We start from the raw sequence: 21,258 nt of genomic DNA on the forward strand, positions 1-21,258 counted from the left end.
TGAGTCCCCATGGAGACTGACCAAGTAAGAGTCCCCCAAAGGAGGGCTTTGGATACACGATCCCAGCTATAGGGACCGGCTCACCACCGATAACCAGCCGAGAAATGGAAAGCTTGCGGGGCTGTGAGCCGAGGTCTCTGCTGGAGAAGGAGGGAGTGGAAGAGGGGGTGACGGGTGGGTGCAGCCTGGGCGTGTGTGGGCCCAGCACAGGGTGAGGGTTTCTTGGGGTGGATGTGCCAGCCCCTCACTCCTCCCCCCACCCCACTCCCTCTTTCTGTTCCTGGGGGCAGAGTAATTCTGTCCCTGCAAGCGTGTTCTCAGGAGGGAGTAGAAAGATGAGTCATCAGCCACCGCGGAGGGAGCTGATGGCAGGAGGGATGGAGACCTGTCAGTCTTTCCAAATCCCCTAGTGAGGCCAGCAACACACAACAAATGGAAAGGCAGGTGAGGTGTTTGGGAAGCCAGTTTTTCTCTCCCTGGAATTTCTGACTGTCGTACCACCTTGAAGGTGTCAGCATGAATAGCAGCGAGCATGCTCGCAGCCGGTGGCGTGGCTGTGTCACTGCTACCCCAACTCCAGTTCAGAACTTGGTCTGGACTGAAAAGTTGGCCTGGGCTCTCCAGCTCCCCTCCGTTCCTGCCCCACATCAAGACCGGTTGGGTCCTCCAAGGCCCCGCTTGCTCTTGGAGAGGCGACGCCGTGAGTGGCCACGCTGGGCTCTGGCTGGAGGCCTTTCTATCCCAGCTGCATCCCTGTCTAACTGTGTGATCGAGGGTGACATTTCCAGCCTCTCCAGGCCTCATTCTCTTAATGTGCCAATGCAGTAATAGCATCCACATCACCGAGTTCTTAATGAGGACTTAAGTGAGATACGGAATATAGAGTATACCAGCTATGACTGGCAGAACTAAATGCTTTCAAAATATTAGCTAGTGCTGCAGCTTGTAGTCTTAACCTACTCTTCTACCCTGTCTTTGTTTTACTCTATGACCCTTGTGTCCTCAGTACCTGGTGCAACACCTGGGCGCAGAGCAGAGGTTCACTAAAAGTCCACATTGAATGTGGAAAAAAAATTCAGACATTACGCTGTAGTCTTTTCCAATCTTACCGACTTCATGAAGAATTCATTTACATAAACAAATTGTATCTGTTCAGAGTGTATGATTCAGTGGGTCTTGGCAGTGTATGTACCCTTAAAGCCGTCACCCCCAAGATTCCTGATACCCGTTGCGAGTTCATGTCGCCTCTGTGCACGTTACCAGGCAACCACTACTCTGCGTTCTGTCACCATAGTCTATTCTGTTTACGTTAATGGGATCGTACAGGCTGTCCTCTCTCGTGTCTGACTTCCTTTACTCAGCGTGATGATTTTGAGATTCCAGAGAGGGTTTACCAGCAGTTCAGTACTCTGGATTGCTGAGTAGTATTCCATTGTATGGCTATACCATATTTTATCATTCACCAGTTGATAAACATTTAGCTTGTTTCCAGTTCTTAGCAATTAAAAGTCTATGAATATTCACGTACCTGTCTTTGTGGTAACATATGTTTTCATTTCTCTGGGGTAAATACCTAGGAGTAGAATAATTGGGTCATATAAATGGCGTTGAATATGTAATATCATATACCAACTATACTTAAATAATTGTCCAAATAGTTGTCCAAAGTGGTTGTACCGTTTTACATTCCCACCAGCGGAATGTGAGAATTCTGATTGTTTCACATCCTTGGCAGCACTTGGTGTTGTCAGTCTTCCACTGTGGCCATCCTTACGGATGTACAGCAGTATCTCACTGAGATTTTAATTCGTATTTTCCTGATGGCTAATAATGTTGGGTATGTTTTCATGTGCTCATTGACCTCTTTGGTATCTCTAGGGAAGTGTCTATTCAAATCTCTTGCCCATTTTAAAAAACTAGGTGGTTTATCTTACTGTTTAAAATATATTCTGGATACTGTAATACAGTGTTGACTTAATCTAACTGGAATATAAACCCCTCAGGAGGAAGGGTCATTGTTTCTCCCTGGTCTTTGTCCACAATGCCCTTTCTAGCAATTAGGTCCAGCTTTCAGCAAATATGTATAAAATGATTATACTAAAAATAGCAAAGTAATAACAGGATCATTATTTTAGCTCAGGAAAAAACCCCCACTAAGCCTACTTTAAAAGTTTGATATGAAAGAGTTAAATTTAGAAGCTAGGTTTTCTATGGGGTCTTGTTAGATAAGGGACATTTTTTAATTCTGTGGAGAAGAGCCCTGTAATAATCTATACTAATAAAAGGGTAATATGCAAATGGTCAGGATGCCCTCACAGTAATGACCGAATAGCAGGCTGCGTGGGGCGACCAGGCCGGCAGGGGAGTTAGTGAGGGACGACCAAACAACTGAACAGCAGGCCGAATGGGGTGACCAGGCAGGCAGGGGGGTTAGCAAGGGACGACCAAATGACTGAACAGCAGGCTGCGTGGGCCAACCAGACCGGCAGGGGGGGCAGTGAGGGGCGACCAGGCTGGCAGAGGGGGGCAGTGAGGGGCGACCAGGCTCTCAGAGGGGGAAGTGGGGGCAACCAGGCTGGCAGAGGGGGGCAGTGAGGGGCGACCAGGCTCTCAGAGGGGGAAGTGGGGGCAACCAGACCGGCAGGGGGGGCAGTGAGGGGCGACCAGGCTGGCAGAGGGGGGCAGTGAGGGGTGACCAGGCCGGCAGGGGGGGGCAGTGAGGGGCGACTAGGCTGGCGGGGGGGTGGGCAGTTAGAGGCAATCAGGCTTGCGGGGGGGGGGGGGGGGGAGGGGGAGGGGGGCAGTGAGGGGCGATCAGGCAGGCAGTCAGGTGAGCAGTTAGGAGCCACCTGTCCCAGATTGTGAGAGGGATCCCTGATTGGAGAGGGTGCAGGCTGGGCTGAGGGGAGCCCCCAACTGGGGCACGAATTTCGTGCACTGGGCCTGTAATGTTAATATACTTTTCTTTGTAGTGAGTGTCCTCTTAACGCCATATCAGATTTTCCACTGTTAAATTTTGAGGAAATATGTGGAGAAATGCTTTCTTTTTAAAATCAGCAAGAAACCACTTCCATGCTTTCTAAACTTGCCCTGATAATTAAAGTATTAGATTCTCAATTTTTTTTTCCGTTCCGAGGCAAACATCCCCCACCCCTTCCTTGCTCCACCCTCATTCCATCTGACGGGACAGTCTTGTTGTTGCCACTTGACCCCTGACTTCTCCAATCCCCTGAGGAGAAACTGCCTTAAGTAAAATTTGGAAACTGGGAAGCAAAAGCCCAGTGAAGACTTGCATTTACCTGAAAGGATCCGTGGAGGGAATGTGTGATTTTGAGAGGGTGGGAATGCGTGGCTTCCAGAATGTTTTCAGCTAAAAGCCGAGTTTCTTAGCCATGTATGTTTCAAAATCCAAAGAGATTATAAAATATAAGGTCACTTATGATTTCACAAATGCCCTGGGCCTACAAGTAGGTTTTGTGAGTGTAACTTATTTCATCTCTCATTTATTTTATCACAAAACCTTCGGGCCAAATTTCAGATGAGTTACTGCTTCCACGATGGTAACAATCTCTAGCTTTCTGCCTTCCGGTTGGGACTGACTGAGCAGGTCACAGCCACTCAGGCATCAGTTGAGAGTGTTGTTTTTGCTTTAATTGAGGTTGTTCCATGAAAGGCAGCCAAATACTGTTAGACAGGACATCCTGTGATTCCCTTGGTTTATGATGGCCAAGGACATGACTAAAAAAAGATAATTGCTTGCTTCCTTTTCTGGTAACAAGGGGGCCCAGAACCAGTGATGTCCATTTGGCTTTAAGGACTCTAATTAGCAAACAACTAAACCTCCCCCCAAAATCACCTGGAGAATTCTAGGACATGGGATGTCCATCTTTATATATATATATATATATTATTGACTTTTTACAGAGAGAAAGAGAGAGGGATAGAGAGTTAGAAACATCGATGAGAGAGAAACATCGATCAGCTGCCTCCTGCACGCCCCCTACTGGGGATGTGCCCGCAACCCAGGTACATGCCCTTGACCAGAATCGAACCTGGGACCCTTCAGTCCACAGGCCGACGCTCTATCCACTGAGCCAAACCAGTTAGGGCAGATGTCCATCTTTTTGTGTGATGGACATGGTTAGCACGATTCGGTCATTGTTAGCATGTAAGTGACCGATGGCTCTGTTATTTTGAAATTAACTGAAAAAGAGGAGAGATGATGAAACTAGTAGTTCTTGGAAGCTAGCGTGTTAACATAAAATTCTGGAATCGGGTGTATTATGGTATACCCACACGGTGAAATGTAGCGCATCTGTTACACACGAAGAAGACAGGAAAGGTAGTCCCAACATGTGAAGAAAAGCAAGCTTAGTGCTAAGTGTGTGTGTGCTGTGTTGGTTTCCTAGGGCGGCCGTAACAAATGATCACAAACAGGCGGTTTGAAATGTGCTCTCACAGCTTCGGAGGCTAGGAATCCGAAACGGAGTGTTTGGCAGGGCTGTGCTCCTCTGAGGGGCTGGGGAGGAGCGGGGAGAGGCGCCCTTCTTCGCTTCTTTCTCCTTCTGTTGGCTCCATGCCTTCCTTGGCTTACGGCTGCCTCGCTCCTGTCTCTGCCTGTTATCTCAGGTTATCTCCCTGTGCCTCTCTGTGAGTCCACTGGCCTTTCAAAGGGCATAAGTCATTGGACCGAGGGCCCTAACCCAGTGTGGCCTCATTTAACTAATCGCATCTCCGGAGACCCTGGTTCCTAATAAAAGCACCTTCTGAGGTCTCAGTAGACATGAAATCTGGGGGGACACTATTGAACACTGTGTGGGTGTAAATCCATCATTATATATAAGTATGTGTGTATAAAATTCATACACACATAAAAAAGTCTTTAATTTTATGTTTATTTTCTCCTTTATCTATAGTGGAAATGTACTGTTTTTTATATAAAAACTTTTTGAAAAAATAAGAAGTAGCATTTTTACATTTTCCTTAAGAAAACCCACACAGCAATTTTTTACTAGCATCCTACCTTGAGCTTACTTTCTTTGCCTCGTCAGACTATTCTGAGATATTTTGTCCTTAATTTAAAATAAGAATCCTTAGTAGCATAGATATACACACATAAAACTATATATAATGAGTCACTTTTTACAGTATCTTCTATTATTCTTAATATATTAATTGCAACAATAGCTAAATTTGAAATAAAGTAAAATAGGTCTTGCGACATCAGGTCAACCAGTATAATGCCAAGTCTTTGGTTCAAGTTTGGGAGCCAAAGAAAAGTTACAATTAATACTCAACTGCGAAATTAAAATCCAATTTTTAAAAGTTTTAAAGTCTCTAAGTCAGATTAATTCTAGGAACCTGGATACAAGGTACTGGGATAGGATGCTGAGGCACTTTACCAAATTTTATCACATTGGCTCACATACTCAGTAATTTTTAACACAGATGTCTACTCTAGAGCCAGCTTCATCCACTCACCCTTCTGAAGACTTCGTCTGTAGTAAATCTCTAGTTATTAGTCAAGTAGTTTATAAGGTCTTCTCAAAAGTAAATTCCTTTCCCTTAATTATCTGTGACTGCTCACTGGTCAGTGGTTCTTTTTCTGTCTTGAAGTATCCCAAGTTTAACAAGACATTGTACATTCAGTGGAGACCACAGCCCCCACAGTTGTTAAAGTACCAGAGTGTGTCTGTTACATGGTCCTTTGCTCCTGTCAGTCCTCATCCGTCGAACTGCAGAATCCAAGGAGGTTTCCCCGAAGCAACGTCTGTGCTTCCGCTCTTTCCCAAACCCCAGGGTCTTCCCGTGCGCCTGCCCCTGTTATTTGTGCACCTGACTCCGTTTGCGCATGGCTCAGCTCTTACCTGCTCTTTACTCGAACGCTCAGTTTTTGCACTTCCCTTTGAGAATCACGTTATTACACTGATGCTAGAAATGTTTTAACTTTTGACCTATTACAAGGCAGTAGATCGGATAACAGAGGTCCTGCGTGTGTGTGTCTGTGTGCGTGTGTGTCTGTGTGCGTGTGTGTCTGTGTGCGTGTGTGTCTGTGTGTGTGTGTGTCTCTGTGTGTGTGTGTGTGTGAGTGTGTGAGTGACTTTTGTCAGGGGCTGTTGAGTACTTCTGATGCAAAAGTCTGTCAGTCCCTTCCTTATGTTCCAGTAAATAAATGGTAGGTGAGCCTATTAATTTAAGAAAAAAACAAAAACCCTCTTGTTCTAATCCACCACTTTACAACTGGTGTGCCGCAAGAGTTTTTTAGACAGGCAATACCTGACTATCTAGCCCGGGGCACTGACCTCTTTTCCCTTAGATTGTCCAATAAAAAACAACACAACAACAGCCGTCCATGTGAATGAATCAAAATTACACTTATTTTTTTGTCAGATCTGATATATATATATGCTGCGAAATTGTAATAATTAGTTTATGCGTTCCATGATGAAGAAGGAAATGCAGGGAAGACAGGACTGGTATCTGGTTGCCCAAACCAGAGGAGCGGGGAAGTAGGGCGGGGAAAGAAGGGTGGGCTGCGCTGTGGGGTGAAGTGAGGAAAGCAGGGCGGCTCCCCTCTCTGGCTGACGCGAATCATCGCAGCTGGGAAAGGACGTTGGGGGCCAGTGGCCTGGGGAACTGGTGACGGAACAGTGCTCCTAGTTTGGAGAGCAGTCCCCACTGCCACACTGGTTTGGCTGAGCATGACTAACCTTAGCCAGAGCTACAACCCAAATTTCCCTTTCCTGTTCTCATGTGCAGCCGTCTTGTACGCAATTTGCAGGATGCTCTCTGGGGTTGGGGTGTCCTTTGAGGTAGAAGCTGATCAGTACCTTGTCCACTGAAGCTAATATTGAAGAAGTTGGATGTCAAACTGTTACCATTTGACGTTGGCCATTTTGGTTTTGTGTCAGTCGCTGTGGGAAGAATGAAGAGTGGATGGCACCAGCCGGGCTGGGCATATGGGCGTACATTACCCACTTGGGAGTCGAATTCACTGGAATAAATGTTAACACTGGCCTGTGCTTTCCTCGTCCTTTTGGGCTTAATTTTATTGGTGCTTTCCATTTCCATTCAAAATGCTGTCAGGGTTTAAAAGTGAATTTTACCGTAATGCGCGGGCAGACCTTTGGGCAGGCACCGGTCTCTGAGAGGGAGATTCCAGGAGGTTTTTTTTTAAAGAAATAGATTTTTCTAAACACACAGTCAAGACACCAATCCGAAGTCTTCATTGGTAGTGAGAAAAGCTTATAAGCCGTAATGAGCATGATCCCTGTCCATTTTGACTAAAGTACCTCAATAAGCAAATTGAGAGACTTAAGTCCAAAATATGCACCGCCTGGAAATGGGGAACGTGGTGATTCCTCAAATATTAGCGTGGCCTATATTTACAGCTGGCAGGTTTCTGAGCCAAAAATAATTTCCAGCAATAAACTGAGTAACAAGCCACCCACACCTCTACGTTTCAGGGTCTTCAGGGAAACTTGCGTTTTAAAGTGAGAATATAAAATAGCCCTTGGTAGGAATGAGAAGGGAAGATGCTTGTATGAAGACCACAGCTGTGTCCTCATTTGGAGTCCCCACCCCCCTACTTACCTTCATGATGTAACACAGACGGAGGGCCGACAGGGACTTGGTTGAGAGCACGAACCCCAGAATCAGCCCTCGGTCCACAGGCCAGCTCTTCACCTCATGACTGAGACTGGGCACGTGTCCCTGTATCTCCTCCTACGTAAGGACATAAGGGCTGCCGGATCGCACCGCCTGGCCGTGAAGACTAAGTGAGAACATGCATGACGGAAAGGAGATGCCCAACTTACCAGCCGGGCTGCGGGGAGCTCTGGAACGAGAGGCCGATGCCCCGACTCCCAGCTCAGGGCTCTCATGATGCTGAGCTGGTGAGTTTGTGTATCAGTGTTGGAGACCTGAAGAAGGGCACATTTCTCCACCTTTTTGGGTTTTTTTTTTGGGGGGGGGGGGCATGGAGACAAAGTCTTTTAATCCACTCAACCTCCATTTGTCCTCCTCCTAACCCTCTCACATAGATAGCCCTAGAGACATACCAGTTTATTGGCAATTACATACGTGCTGTGATTTCAGGACCCTGTGTGCTTCCCCTCCCCACGAAACTCTTCCACGCGTGCGTCCATTGGGCATGTATGGTTGAGCCCCCCGATGTGCCATGCCAGGCCCTGCCCTGGAAACAGGAGGTGCAGCAGGAAACGAAGTGTGCTCTGCCGTCATGGCTAAGTGAGGGGGAGGAGGAAGCAGACCGGCGATAGGCCAGCCAGGTAACCACGGATTGTGTTGGTATCAGGAGGGGGGTGTGGGAGGAGACACCCCGAGGGGGCATGTGAGCCCAGCCTGGAGCAGGAGGCGCAGCCCGGGGGGGGGGGGGCAGCGCTGGGAGCGAGCCCTCCCCTGCCTCAGGCCTTGAGCCCGGTGATCCCTCGGCATTAACCTCAAGGCTGTCATCCCTTCGTTTGCTTTTTTATAACGAGACGGTTTAGAAAAGGGGGACAAGTGGAGATGCCAAGTACCTGAGGCGGAACCCGCCCCGCCAAGGCCCCGCCAGCCCAGGACCAGGGGGTGGGAGCACGCTCGGCACGGTGCCCCCCCCGCAGCGTGGCCTCGCGTGGCATGTTCGCTCAGTGGCCACACCGCTCTGTCTGGGGCACCCAGGTCCGCGCTGCTGGCCCCACAGCCGGTGTGCGCCCTGGTGCTGGGGCAGCGGCACTGTGCCCGGAGAGGCTGACCCGGGATTGGGGGGGCGGGGGGGGCATGGCCTGCCTGGAAATGACTTGGGGTCATGGGAGAGAGCTAAGGTCGGGTGAGAGGGAACAGGGCCAAGGAGGGCTGGGAAAGGAAACAGCAGGCATATGGTCAGGAAGGAGGAGATGTACTGGGAGCCGGCGGGGGCGGGGGGGGGGGGGGACTGCGCAGCGTCGGTGCCCGGGGAGACCAGCCAAGCCTGGGCATGGGAACGTGCCCCGGGTCATTGGAGTTATTTTCAGAGCGTGGACTCCGAGCCCCCCACTGCTCGAAGCAGATGGACCTGGGGCAGATGCTCAGTCTGACCTGCTGCGTTTCTGACCCGTGAGGAAGCGTGTGCCCGTTGTGTGCGTGTCTGCCTGTCCGCGGCCTTGGCCTTGTACCCTGTTACAGGAGGCCGAGTGTCATTCACGTCCACGAGCATTGTGAATGCCACAGGAACTTCTCCAGAGCTCCAAAATGTCTTCATTCCTTAGGAAACAGCCACGTTTCCAAGTCATCCGGGGCCATAGCTATTGGTTCTGACTGAGTTTTAAAACCCAAAACCTACGGGTGCTGTTTTGAAAGTCGCCCTTGGGGTGCATTCGCTCACGGAGGGTAGGTGGTGAAGGTGGGGAGCCACTTACTGAGGCGTCTCCGTGGGTCGGCACCGAGCACGTCAAAGCGGCTGAAGTGGAGGAGGTTTGAGGCCAGTTATGGAAGCTCTTTCAGGCCGTTGGAGAGACCCGTTTCCACCACACTCCATTTTTTAGAAATCGGGTACTAGGAATATTGATGCGTCCTCCCTCTGTTTTAAAGAGGAACCGTTCGTGGCAAAGGGTGGGCGCCCTGAAAAAGAAGGACTGTCACTCTCTCGGGAGGGGCAGGTGTGTGCTGGAGTCAGGGTTCCTGCGTGTCCGGCGGAAGTGGAGGCCTGGGCCTGTTCACGCGCCATCCGGAAGCAGGGAGTGATAACGGGGGGCAGACCAGTAATTGGGAGGCAGGCCGCCTCGAAGAGCCGGGGACAGAGCTAGCGGCTGCCCTCTGATAACGCACGTCTCATCCAGTGTTTCTCAAAGCCCCTTAGTGTTAAAGCTGGTGTTCTGCACTAGATCTAAACTGCAGATAGCCTGATTTTGAGTAAAAAGTAGTATTAGTTCCATATCTGTGTCTTAATAAAAGGCACGTGTTTCATAACCACCGGCGTGTCTGATGTTGGCCGCCCCGTCTGAGGTCAGCTCTGCACTCAGACCTCTGCCAGGAGGCCCTCCTCGCTGGGCCACTCCCTGGAGGGCAGCCTGGAGGGCAGCCTGGAGGAGTGGTTGTGCATTGTCTGTCTAATCCCCTAAGGCAGTCACAGGGCCTGTACAGACAGAACAGACCACCTCCGGCCCGGTGGCCCAGTCAGCAAATGACCTCTTCACCCCCCATCCCAGCCGTAGAGCCCATGCGTGCATCAGTTGCCCCCAAGTTCAGCGGAAGCCTTATACCCACGTTTAGATGAAACCCCGTTCAGTTTCTGTAAGGTCCCTCCAGGGAGATTTCCTCTTGCCAAGGTTTGTCTTTCCAGGATGCCCTCTTCCCTCCTGCTTCACTCCATCCTGATCTCCCTCCTCAGACCGTCTCCCTGCCCCCACACTTCAGGTCACCCATAAAGAGGAAGTAATGAAGCGAGAATTACCAGAGATAGTCTGTCCTTGGTGGCATGTTTAAACCCTACCCCTCACGGCATTGAATCTAGGGAGTGAACTACGTGCGGCCGAGAGCAGGGACACTTCTGGTTCAGGGGACACGCTGACAGGCCCCTCCCCAGGGACGCCCAGTTCATTGCTAGCACAGCCACTGGGGGTGTCACAGCAGCCTTTCGTTAGGTCCGAGTCCGAGGGGGCACTCAGGAGGGATCTGGTTGTGCCGCTACAAGGCCCTTCGGAGGGAAACTCGCACATTCAGGCGACTGCTCTGGTCTGAATCTCCCCATCCCCAACCACCCTCAGATTGAAGACATGTATTCTAGTACAGAGTGGCCTTTGAAAACAACTTTTGGGGTTTCTGCCTTTGGCTCAGTGTGTGATCTTTGGGTATAAATGTAATTTTTTTTCTTCAAAATGTTAGCAGGTTGTTTTAGAAACATGTCACTTGTAAGAGAAGGAAAGATTATATCAATGATTAGCTAAATCTCTTTTTAAACTCTTCCTCATAATATCTGTGAATATTTAGAAGTGTTTGCAAAATGGCTATGTCTGTTAGAATGACAAAATTCTGACCAAAAAGCTGTGTTTACGAATGTATTTGAATAATGCATTTCCCCTTACCTGGCATATAGCTACTGGCCAACTTTGAGTGTCCTAAAGCCTTTAATCCAGGGGTGGGCAAACTTTTTGACTCGAGGGCCACAATGGGTTCTTACACTGGACCGGAGGGCCGGAACAAAAGCATGGATGGAGTGTTTGTGTGAACTAATATACATTCAAAGTAAAGGAGCGGAGGGGAGAGCAAGAGAACCCTCCACTCTTTCGGCTCCGCGGGCCGGATACAACAGCCGAACGGGCCGGATCCCGCCCGCGGGCCGTAGTTTGCCCACGGCTGCTTTAATCAAAGGTCACCCTGGGAGATGGGACTTAAAGGTGAGGTCCTACCTGAACCAAGTGTAAATTCCATGGTTGGTAAAGAGAGTGGCCTCTGAGACTCTTTACAGGGACCTCCGACACCTGTCAGCAGGACATGCTTCCTGGGAAGCACCGAGACCTGTAAACCTGACCGAAGAAACAGTTTGGGTGGTGGATTATCACAAGGGTTTCAGAGTTTATGTGCCGATCTCGGAAAGAAAATCTCCAGGTGGAAGAGCAATGCCGTTCCTCTTTGTACCCCTTTCCCAGGCTGCCCGTTGTTTTCGTGAAAGGTGGGTTGCTCCCCGCAGTGACGGGGGTCACGTTGAAAATAGGAATTGTTACAGGAGAGAAGAAAGCCACCCGTATGGGCGTAGTTGTCAGTGTGGGATGTATGAACGAGCATGTCCGCTTGGCGTAGGTGGGATTTTCAGTGTTTCGTACTGAAGGTGAAATTCGGTTGCATATGGATCCCTTTAGGGAGGGGCATAAGAAAGGCAACCCAGGCAGGAGGGCTTCTACGGGCTCAGCTTCAACCGGGTTCGGGATAAATGAACCCAAACGGAGCTCCTGCCGACAGGAGTCCACCTCGTGGAGGGCTGTTCTTCTGCAGATGCTCATGTCTAAACTTGGGGAGCCTGGCAGACTCAAATGTTGGTTGTGAAAAAAAATCAAAATCAGAATAAGCTCCACAGGCCTCATTCCCAAAGTTGTTTCTGGAGCCCCTCTCCGTCCGTCCACACCCCAAAACAAGACCAGAGCCGCCGGCGGGCCCCCTGCTCTGCTGTGACCTTCTTGAAAAATCCGTTTTCCTCCAAAGGAATGAGCAGAGTGTGAAGGGAGGAAATGAGGAAACATGGCCTCCTCCCCACCACACACACACACACACACACACACACATGCACACACAGAGACATCCCCATACAACACACACCCAACACACCACACATACACAACATACAATATAACACCCAACACACACATACAGGCTACACATACACACACACCACACACCCAACACAACACACACACAGATATACACATACATACAGAGTACACATACTAGTACACATACCACACACACGTACACACACAGACATATACCACATGCACTACACATACATAAACATACACAGAGACTACACACCCACACAACACACTACACAGAGAGACATACACATACATGCTACACCCAGAGAGACATACACACACTGCACATATACACACACCACACACACTGCACGCACACACGGCTGGGATCTATGAGTAAGGCTAGGGTGCGGCCGAGAGACAACATGAATGACAAAAGAAATACTTGCATGTAATGCCGCATACAGTGCTAGCTGTGACATTTTAAAATGTGTCAAATCCCGAGGACACTCTTCTGGAATAATTCATAAGCGTTGGCAACTCTGTCCTCACCAGAATCGCCGCGTGTTTTGTTTGGGGGCAGGGCTGGGGAGTGTGGGACTCACATCTTGGTTTCCACAGTCCGGGGCTTCGCCCAGTGGGTTCGCCCAGGCCTGTCACCAGCACCCCGTTCCCAGGCCACATGCAGTTTCTCATCAGCGCGGCTGCGTGGCTGCCGCACAGCCTGGCCGGGCCCGCTCCGGGCCCCAGCGCGGGCACAGGGCGGGTCGCGGGCCTCAGGCCCCGCTGCTCTCTTCGCAGCCGGCAGCTCACGGGCCACAGACACGCCCCAGCAGTGCCTTCGCCTGCGGGAGGTGTGGAGGGGTTTTTGTTTTCCTGTGTGTGTTTTCTCTCTCCCATTTCCAATACATACACATACACATACACATACACATACACATACACATACACATACACATGGTGCCATTTTTCAAGAAAGGTATTCAAACAGTCACAAAAACCGTGTACAGATATGTTGTGATTACTGGTCCATTTTCCAGCCGGAGCAATGAATTAACATTCACTTGGAAGTCAAATGTCAACGCCATGTTAAAACACAGTGGCCCGCAGGCTGTGATGCTGGGAGGCAGCCCCGTTGCCACTGCCCCCGCCACCGTCCTGACCAGCTCTAGACGCGTGTGACCTGGTTTGGAATCTGATGGAGCCACAGATTGTAGGCCAGGGCTCCGACTTCCTTTTTTCTGCAGGGACCCACAGAGAGAAATGATTATGTCCCGGGGCCAGATGGAGGTTCAGCTAAGAATAAACCTGTTTCCGCCTAAAAGGCGGCCGAGGACCCCAGCGGAGCTCAAACCTGCCTGGTGCCTGTCCCTTCATCCTGCGACGTGTGACTTCACTCCACCTTCTTAACCATTTACCTTTCTTGTCCCAATTGTTGGAAATCACTCAAGGTCAAGAAATGTAACACGTTGAATCATTTTAACGCTTACCTTCGGTAGCACTGGGCGTCCACGTTTGTCAGGAAATAATACAGTTCCTGCCCTGCTTCCCGCACAGAATTTTTTCGAGGATCCAAATGGGAGCATGGACTCACTCTAACTCAAAAATGACAGAGAAACTCCTTGTCATCCACACGACAGGTCTGAAGAATCAGCAGGGGCAGGTACTCTGCCTGGACACGGTCAGATAGATCTGCTGGCACCCAGGAAAGTGTAATAAGACCTTGGGGTTGTAGAGGGTGTCCACGGAAGAGCCGGGACTGTGAGGTGCTCTCTCGTTGGCGCTGGTGTCATATTGGGACAACTGTAAATGTCCTTCTGTGGGCGGTCTGGCCACCTGGAGAGCTGAGGTTTGACTGTGTGGGAGTCGCCCCCGTAGAGAAGGTGGGAGCTGAAGGAACTGGGGAAAGGTTGGGTGGCCCCAGCTGCGGAGAGGGACGGAACCAGGGCTCTCACCCACATCCCAAGGCGTTGCCCGCGGGGTGGGGAGCTCAAAAGGGTGTGAGAGGCAACCACAAAGGGAGGTGAATTTATGAGTATTTTGGCGAAATTTAGAGGAGAAAGATCATAAGAATATTTTAATCAGCATGGATGTAATGAGACGTTAACCATATTGATTCCACTTCTCTTCATTGGAAATGGGTATGGAAATCTATTTAACGTGTCGTTCTATGTTAGAAAATATTCCTGTTCGCCCTTACTCTTGGTCTGTCCTCTCCCCTGGCTTTCCCGCTGGGCACACGGTTGCCTTTTCTGCGGGGTTTCTGGGGCGCAGCTGCGCTGGTTGGGGGGGTGGGGAGGACATGGTGGCGGTGAGAGTGCTGAGCCTCGTAACTACCATCTAGTAAAAAGTGCTCGGGAGCATTGCCCAAGCCGGTTTGGCTCAGTGGATAGAGCGTCGGCCTGCGGACTCAAGGGTCCCGGGTTCGATTCCAGTCAAGGGCATGTACCTTGGTTGCGGGCACATCTCCAGTAGGGTGTGTGCAGGAGGTCGCTGATCAATGTTTCTCTCTCATCGATGTTTCTAACTCTCTATCCCTCTCCCTTCCTCTCTGTAAAAAATCAATAAAATGTATTTTTAAAAAATAAAGCAGATGCTGTGCATTGTTCACTGGTCCTCTTCGTGAGCCTGGGAAGGCACAGGGCTTTGCTGGGAGTCTGTTCGGATGGGGAAGGATTGCTGCTCCTGGGTGAGTCGGTGGACATCGCCAGGAAAGACCTGGAGGCGAGTGTGCTTCACGGACAGCGCCTGCAGCACATGCCTCGCTTCCTGCTCTCCTGGATTTTTCAAAGCCAGCTTGACTTCTCCCCGCCCTTCGTACATTCCTTCTCTTTGGAACCACACATTTGCACTCACTTGTGGATGGCTTTAACTGTCCAAAACAGATCCGCGTCTCTCTCCTGCATTGTGTTCGGTTTTGTTTTTAAGTCATCTGGAGTCAAATTTCATCCCAGTTTGGCCTGTTGCCATCCAGCACAGTCTGGGCCCCGGTGCCTCGGCCTCCGCCGTGGATGCGTGCCGTGGATGCGTTGCCTGGGAATGCAGCGCGGGAGCTCTCAGCTCGGCCTGAGAGTCAGCCCCTAGGAAGCATACCAGGGCCGGAAGTATGCCAGGATGCGGAAATCACAGCACACATCCAAAAACACTTCAAGTTTAGAATTATTTGTCTTTTAAGGTTTTATGTCATTTACACAGTTGATTAACATTTTAAATGGGTGTTAAAGGCAATGGTTTTGTTTAATAAATGATAGGCTAAAGAAAAGTTATTAACCAACAAATAAACAGCCCTCGATGCTGTGGGGGAAAAGCAGGATTATGGTCCCATTATCGGAGTGCCAGCGGCGTGAGTGTCTTCAGGGGAAGAGAATTTAGAGAGGAAGGTGCTTTTAAGGATGGGTGGATGGATATCATTTATTTTTAGTAAAAAACAGATTTTTATTGCTTTTTTAGAGTTATAATAAGAATGCCAGCTGAAACCGGTTTGGCTCAATGGATAGAGCGTCGGCCTGCGGACTGAAAGGTCCCGGGTTCGATTCCGGTCAAGGGCATGTACCTTGGTTGCGGGCACATCCTCAGTGGGAGGTGTGCAGGAGGCAGCTGATCGATGTTTCTCTCTCATCAGTGTTTCTAGCTTTCTATCCCTCTCCCTTCCTTTCTGTGAAATATCAATAAAATATATTTTTTAAAAAAAAGAATGCCAAACACAGTTTCATAAATCTGTAGATTTTCGTGTAAAAACCTATAAAACTATAGTTTTTTTCTGTCATATATAGTCATGCTTAAAAATATTACTTATCTCTGACTCTCACGTACAGTAAAAGGGATAAGGAGCCTAGAGAAATGACGGGTTTGGGGTCCCAGGCAGGAAATGTAGTGTGAGTCTGGAACACGGTGTCATACCGGAGGGCAAGGACGTTACCAAAGACTTCCAGGACCTTGCCAAACAACTCGGAGCCAGCCCGGCACCCCTCCACAAGCTGTGTCAATAGAGAGAGAAACTGCTGTGGGCTGAAGCATACCAGATACGTTTAGGTCCATGAGCTCATTATTATACTCCAAAGATAAAACCCCATTTGTTATCTTTGGAAAATAGTAGGGAACTGCCTCTTTATTTTGAAACTTGGTAAATTAAGGAAAAGTACCAGGCATCTCTTCTGCCTTTCTTATATGATTGGTACCTCAGGGGGAACTTTCTCTTTACAGGTTTATTCCAGCTAGAAGGTCAAGAATAAAGAGCAGACTATCACTTTGAAATCTCTAAAGAATTGTTAGGTGCCACCAATGGCTGACGAATCACAGGAGTCAGTCAGACATGCTGCGCCTCCAGCCGGAAGCTCAGACACCGTGATCTTGCCTCCTCACCCCTCAGAACTTGAGTCAGGTCAACCTTTATCAGGGGTCCTCAAACTACGGCCCGCGGGACACATGCGGCCCGCCGAGGACATTGATCCGGCCCGCCGTGTGCCGCTGCCTGTCCTGCTTAGCAGCCGACTCATCCCGGGCCCACAGTGCACATAGGAATTTGTTCATAGTTTTTTTTTTAAACTATAGTCCGCCCTCCAACGGTCTGAGGGACAGGGAACTGGCCCCCTGTTTAAAAAGTTTGAGGACCCCTGCTTAGATCCCAGCGCCTGTGTATAGAACACAAGGGTCATGATCGCATTGTAAGGTATAAAAATGTGGAGCAACTATATTGTACACCTGAAACTAGTATAATATTGTATACCAACTCTACTTAACATTTTTTTTATTTTTAATAAATTTTTATTGTTCAGATTATTACAGGTGTTCCTCTCTTTTTTCCCCCCATAGCTCCCCTCCACCTGATTCCCCACCCCACCCCACCCCATGCCCTTACCCCCCGCCACTGTCCTCATCCATAGGTGTAAGATTTTTGTCCAGTCTCTTCCCGCACCCCTCACACCCCCTTCCCCCTGAGAATTGTCAGTCCACTCCCTTTCTATGTCCCTGATTCTATTATATTCACCAATCCATTCTGTTCTTCAGATTTTTTATTCACTTGATTTTTAGATTCACTTGTTGATAGGTATGTATTTGATGTCATTTTGTTGTTCATAATTTTTATCTTGACCTTTTTCTTCTTCTTCCTCTTCTTAAAGAATATACCCTTCAGCATTTCATATAATCCTGGTTTGGTGGTGATGAACTCCTTTAGCTTTATTCTTGTCTGTGAAGCTCTTTATCTGACCTTCAATTCTGAATGATAACTTTGCTGGGTAGAGTAATCTTGGTTGTTTAACATTTTTTAGGAATTAAAAAAAATGCAGGGGACAGAGGAATGTGTTAAATCACACCAATGGGATGCAGGGAGCAAAATCCAGATTATGGAAACTTTATGAGACAACCAGCCCAGTTCCTTCAACAGTAAAAACATTGCAAGGGAGATCTTAGAAATGGAGACGGAACCTATAAATAATGGGAACCTAAAGTGGAAAGTGTGTAGACTGGAAAGGGAAAAGAAAGGACTTAGCCAGAGTGGGGCTTTTACATCCACCCCTTAGAGTTCTGCCCGGGGCGCCGCCTTCACCGGGTGGATGCCCTGCTCCCGAGTTAACCTTTCCTCGTAGGCAAATAAACATGTTTGTTTGTTTGTTTGTTTTCCAGTTGGGGAATGGCGGTCAATGTGTATTCTACCTCGATAACCCAAGAGACCATGAGCAGACATGACATCATCGCCTGGGTTAATGACATAGTGTCCTTAAACTACACGAAGGTGGAACAGCTCTGCTCAGGTAAGCCCTCTCCCACGTGTCTGCCTAACTGTTCGCTGCCGTGTGGATGTGATTTCATGAACCGCAGCTGACATATCCGGGGCGGGAGAAGCACGTCGGCATTGGCCTGTAACTAAAGGAGAACTCGGGTCTGACGAAGGGGCGTATGGAGGGGCCGGCCCTCGAGCATCTGAGAGCATGAGCCGTCCCGATGCGGCGTGGCAGGCTCGCGGGCACCCTGTGCGGCCTTCTGCCTGGTCTTCCGGCCTCTCCCCGCCACCCCCTGCCCCCACCACGCTCTCGTGCTGAAGTGCAGATGGGGTCTTGCAGCTCTCTTGTCCCTAAAAACCCTCAGGGCTCCACGTTGTCCTCCCCACAGGTAAGGTTCAACCCCTCCCCGCGGGTGAGAAGGTCCTTTCTGTTCCGGCTGCAGCCCACCTCCTGGTTTCACTGTGCACATCTCTCCCCTGCGCCCCCGCCCGCCAAACGCTGTTCCCCGAAGACTTTCCCTGCTGCATCCCAGGGCCCTTCCTCACGCCCTTTGCCGAGGTCTTTCCCCTTCCTGTCCCTCGCATTTAGAAGTCTGCTGGTCATCGCTCCCTCTGCGGAGGGTCCCGGAGACACGGCGCCTGCCCTTCCAGGGTAAAACGCCCCGTTGCATCTCGCTGAGCTTCAGAGCGCCCCTCGGTCGGGTCTTCATTGTGCTGCTCTTGCTGTGCATTCTGGAGCTCTCAGATTTCCTTTTTAATTTGCTCCCCAAAAACCCACACGGCTGAAGCAGGTTCACCGTTATGAGCAGCCCTTTGCTAATCGCACATGCGGCGGTGAATGCGTACCTTACCCACAGAGCGGGGGTGTGTCCGCGTGGATAGGGGGATGGGTGGGGCTGGTTATCAGTTACCCACAGAGCGGGGGCGTGTCCGCGTGGACAAGGGGGATGGGTGGGGCTGGTTATCAGTTACCCACAGAGCGGGGGCGTGTCCGTGTGGATAGGGGGATGGGTGGGCTGGTTATCAGTTACCCACAGAGCGGGGGCGTGTCCGCGTGGATAGGGAGATGGGTGGGCTGGTTATCAGTTACCCACAGAGCGGGGGTGTGTCCGTGTGGATAGGGGGATGGGTGGGGCTGGTTATCAGTTACCCACAGAGCGGGGGTGTGTCCGCGTGGATAAGGGGGATGGGTGGGCTGGTTATCAGTTACCCACAGAGCGGGGGCGTGTCCGCGTGGATAGGGGGATGGGTGGGGCTGGTTATCAGTTACCCACAGAGCGGGGGCGTGTCCGCGTGGATAGGGGGATGGGTGGGCTGGTTATCAGTTACCCACAGAGCGGGGGCGTGTCCGCGTGGATAGGGGGATGGGTGGGCTGGTTATCAGTTACCCACAGAGCGGGGGCGTGTCCGCGTGGATAGGGGGATGGGTGGGGCTGGTTATCAGTTACCCACAGAGCGGGGGCGTGTCCGCGTGGATAGGGGGATGGGTGGGCTGGTTATCAGTTACCCACAGAGCGGGGGTGTGTCCGCGTGGATAGGGGGATGGGTGGGCTGGTTATCAGTTACCCACAGAGCGGGGGTGTGTCCGCGTGGATAGGGGGATGGGTGGGCTGGTTATCAGTTACCCACAGAGCGGGGGCGTGTCCGCGTGGATAGGGGGATGGGTGGGGCTGGTTATCAGTTACCCACAGAGCGGGGGTGTGTCCGCGTGGATAGGGGGATGGGTGGGCTGGTTATCAGTTACCCACAGAGCGGGGGCGTGTCCGCGTGGATAGGGGGATGGGTGGGCTGGTTATCAGTTACCCACAGAGCGGGGGCGTGTCCGCGTGAATAAGGGGGATGGGTGGGCTGGTTATCAGTTACCCACAGAGCGGGGGTGTGTCCGCGTGAATAAGGGGGATGGGTGGGCTGGTTATCAGTTACCCACAGAGCGGGGGTGTGTCCGCGTGGATAGGGGGATGGGTGGGCTGGTTATCAGAAAAAGAGGCACCGGACAGAAGAGGGCGAGGAAGCGTCAGAGAGAAGGTCCCCAGTCACGGTCCTTAAGTGAAAAGAATCCACGAGGCGCTTCCTGTGCTGTTCAGCGGGGAGGTTTGGCTAGAGCAGTGTTCCCAACCTCCCTAACGCTGTGGCCTTTCATACCGCTCCTCATGTGGTGGGGACCCCCAACCATAACATCATTTTCGTTGCTGCTTCATAACTGTCATTGTGCTACTGTTATGAATCGTAATGTAAATATCTGTGTTTTCCGATGGTCTTAGGCGACCCTGCTAGAGGTTCTCAACCTGTGGGTCGTGACCATCGGAAAACACAGATATTTACATTACGATTCATAACAGTAGCAAAATGACAGTTATGGAGTAGCAACGAAAATAATGTTATGGTTGGGGGTCCCCACCACATGAGGAGCTGTATTAAAGGGCCGCGGCGTTTGGGAGGTTGAGAACCACTGGCTAGCGAATGAGAGCCAATCAGAGGTGTGTTGTTTTTTTTAGACAAATAAAATTTCATGAGTAATACACATAATTTCTTTGCAGCTCTTTCCACCTTCTCAAGCCAGACTCACCAACATGGTGAGCGGCATTGGTGAAGGGCTCTGAGGCAGGATCTGGGCGGCTCTCTGAAAGCAAGCTTCGGCAGCCGTTCCAGCCACGTTGCCGTCCGTGTGGCTTGAGGAAACCCGTGGAACCGTTTTGATCGCCGCTAAGCGGATAGTTCCATTGGGATGGCTCCCTGGCTGCCAGGTTACAAGGTAGATAGTCCAGGGAATAGAGTGTAGATGGAGAGATGCCTTTCTGCTCTGAAACGGTTTTTTGCTAAAAAATAACAAGGTTGGTTTGTTTCAGGCGATAGTTTCTTCAAAGTCTAACCTTCAAAGTGTAAAAGTGACGCGTGTAGGCCCTCCTGGGAGCTGCCTGAAAATGCAGATTCTTAAGCTCCTTGACCTTCCACCTCGGTATCTCCGGGTGTGAAGCCCACAATCTGCACCAGAACAACCCCCCCTGACCCCCCACCCCCCACACACACCCCACCCCCATGCTGTGTGCTCCGCCAGGAGCCCCCAGGGCATTTCGGAGAAAACCCAACCACTGAGGCTGTAGCTACATCATCCAGAGCCCGACCTGGCCAGTGTCCTCATTCATAATTCAGTCTGTGACTTTTCTCTGGTCTCCAGCGGTGGCGGTTAGCGGGAGAGTGCTCTCTCTCTATTCATTTATTGATGAGTTTATTTATTTATGCCTCTCATTGTTCTAGAACGCATTTAAGGCAGCCAGGATAGAGCTGTTGGGATGAAAACAAAACCAAATACTG

The 21,258-nt window shown here is 50.4% G+C and overlaps 1 protein-coding gene across 3 annotated transcripts in view; it reads left to right on the forward strand.

The window, feature by feature from the left end:
* The window catches only part of MAPRE2 (microtubule associated protein RP/EB family member 2), a 130,263-nt gene that overhangs the window by 52,759 nt on the left and 56,246 nt on the right, over positions 1 to 21,258 (forward strand). For all 3 annotated transcript variants that reach the window (XM_080686904.1, XM_080686903.1, XM_080686902.1), the window contains one exon: positions 17,850 to 17,977. In XM_080686904.1, coding sequence (XP_080543030.1) covers positions 17,857 to 17,977 — 121 coding nt within the window. In that variant the 5' untranslated portion in view covers positions 17,850 to 17,856. The remainder of the gene's footprint in view (positions 1 to 17,849; positions 17,978 to 21,258) is intronic.

Source organism: Plecotus auritus (assembly GCF_963455305.1).
Source record: "Plecotus auritus genome assembly, chromosome: 8".
NCBI classification, from domain to species: Eukaryota; Metazoa; Chordata; class Mammalia; order Chiroptera; family Vespertilionidae; genus Plecotus; species Plecotus auritus.